Genomic DNA, 2500 nt, shown 5'->3' with positions numbered 1-2500 from the left:
AATAAAATGTACCTATCATGTCACTAAGTTAAGGAATAGCCTGTAATTGCACTGTAGATGTAACAGGCGGCTGCTGTCACACGCATGTAATGGGTCGAGTCTGTTACACAGTAATTACACTTAAGTACAAACTTGCTACACTTTATTTTAAGCAGCTTATGCCTGCATGATATTAGTGAATTTTAATCTAATTAGCAAGGTATTCAAGCACACATGTGACAATCTTTTGGTTACGTAAGTAGCTGTGTAACAGACTCGGTGTGTTACAAAAGTGTAACAGTAGCATCTATATAATTACAAACGCTTAGTTACATGGTAAGTACATTTTGTTTCATGCAAGTGCAATGGCTACTACTAAGTACTTACTAGGTAATTGTTCTGTATCGTGGACACCTTAAAAAAAAAAAAGTGTTACCAATGTTTTCATTAATAAGCGCTGTAACAGCTTCACCTTGAATGGCTGATTTTATAAGTGCGCGTCATCATTATTACACAGTATTGTGGATAAAGGGCAGCGCTGATCCGTGTGTGTGTGTGTGTGTGTGTGTGTGTTCAGGGGCCGTACGGATCCTCGGCTCCTCCTCAGACGTCTCAGGCGATGCCCCGTCTCTTCACTCCTCAGCCGCGGGCCGATCCCGCTTCCGGAGCTCCGCGGCCGAGCCTCAGACCCGTCTACCCACAACACCCCGCGACAGCCCCGGGTACATACACGTGCTGACGTCAACTCTACCGCTCAAACGTTTAGGGGAGGGCAGCTTTTCAGAGGAAGTTTGTTATATCAAAAATACACTGCAACGTTAGGAAGTTTTACATCGGTTTTCTGTGTGAAAGTTTGTTAGAATGGAATATACTGCTGTGATCAAAGATGAATTTTCAGCATAATGTCTCCGCTTTTTAGAGATACTGATAACTAGGTTGGACTGCGCTGAACGATTCATCTTTTTATGCATATTCTAGAGTTAAGCGTTACCTTAAATGGAGGAAATATCGTTGATCATAATTGTACAATTGTTTCAGCTCCTCGGTTTGTACAAGAGAAAGTGCATCTGTTCGAGAGCGAAGCCCTGAAATAATATTAACACAGATGCAACTTACCATCTCTAAAAAGACCTTTGAGATCACATGCATGTGTACAGTAGTCAACAGGAAGTAAGTGTCAGAGTCTGAATTTATGTGTTAGGACAACTCTGGGTATTGTTTTTGATCCACTGTGAATGTTGACTGCTGTATATAGTGTACAGAAGTCAAATAAAAGAAGTTGCGTAAAAATAGTAGCGTAAAAATACAATTGCAATGCACTTAAATAATATTCCAATATAGAATAGTAAGTGAATTAAAAGATGGGTAGAAATGTATGGAATATGTGCAAATAAATAGCATTAGGAGTTAATAAATATACAATAAAGTGCTGCTGTAGATGTGCAAATTGATAAGTCATTTTTATCTTTTCAAATTATATTTAATTTGATATATATATATATATATATATATATATATTTTTTTAATTAAAATATGTACATTTTTTTAATGTAGCACATTACTGTTCTGTGCAATGTAATCATGAAAAGATTGTTTAAATTGTTTTATTAATTTTTTTATTAAGTGTTTTATTAATTCGTTTTGATCATAAATTTGTATTAAATCATGAATCGGAAATCAAATGGAAAACGGAATTTAGAATTAAAAGGTGAATTGAATGTAGGTTAAACGTAGGATTTAAAAACTACATTAATTTGGAATGAAATGTGGAGGTAAATTTAAAAAGCAGCTACTTGTGATGTTTACGCTCAATCTCAAAGCTTTTTCTTCCCCGTTAATGAATAATGATTTAAATATTGATTTGTAAAAGATATTGTGATAATTCTGTTTTTTTTCCCGCAGGCTTCGCTCCGTCTCAGCCGTTTGCTCAGTCCGGTTCTCTAGGAGCTCCGGTGGGTTTCATGTCTGGCCCTTCGATGTCGGGGCCCTCGGCTCCACCCTCGTCTCCGCCGGGCCCCATGATGCCGGCCCCGCCGGCCCCAGGCTTCCTCTCGCCCACATCTCTCCCGGGCGGCCCGGGGCCCTTGTTTCCAACGGCTCCTCCCACCGGGGCCTATCATCCTCTCGGAGCCGGGTATCCTCAGGGTGGCCCCGGGGCCCCGGGAGCCAAGAGCTTGAGCAGCGCCGGGGTCCCGCCTCCACCATCAGGTACCTGCAGGCGTCTGGAGCCGCTGAACACAGCCACGTCTCGTGTGTGTGTTTATATTCATCTGCTGTTTGATTTCCAGGATATTTCCCATGGCTGCTGTGCCACACCCAAGAGGAAGGTGACAGGGAGAGTGTGTGTTTGATGCAGAGATAGTGTGTGTGTGTGTGTGTGTGTGTGTGTAAGAGGGACAGCAGCATTCCAAACTCGGCTCTTTTAATATTTAATGCTGACTGATTGCGAGTCCTTTGCATATTATCACACAGATCTTGTGCTTCCTGTGTGATCTCTCTGAGCTTCTGGTGTTTGCTGAGT

The 2500-nt window shown here is 41.3% G+C and overlaps 1 protein-coding gene across 2 annotated transcripts in view; it reads left to right on the top strand.

Moving 5' to 3' along the window:
* The window catches only part of sec31b (SEC31 homolog B, COPII coat complex component), a 22706-nt gene that overhangs the window by 14047 nt on the left and 6159 nt on the right, over positions 1–2500 (top strand). For both annotated transcript variants that reach the window (XM_043231038.1, XM_043231037.1), the window contains 3 exons: positions 557–701; positions 1882–2187; positions 2268–2306. In XM_043231038.1, coding sequence (XP_043086973.1) covers positions 557–701; positions 1882–2187; positions 2268–2306 — 490 coding nt within the window. The remainder of the gene's footprint in view (positions 1–556; positions 702–1881; positions 2188–2267; positions 2307–2500) is intronic.

This window comes from Puntigrus tetrazona, unplaced genomic scaffold (assembly GCF_018831695.1).
Source record: "Puntigrus tetrazona isolate hp1 unplaced genomic scaffold, ASM1883169v1 S000000283, whole genome shotgun sequence".
NCBI classification, from domain to species: Eukaryota; Metazoa; Chordata; class Actinopteri; order Cypriniformes; family Cyprinidae; genus Puntigrus; species Puntigrus tetrazona.
The sequence above is the reverse complement of the archived record's forward strand: the minus strand, read 5'-3'. Positions and strand labels throughout refer to the sequence as shown.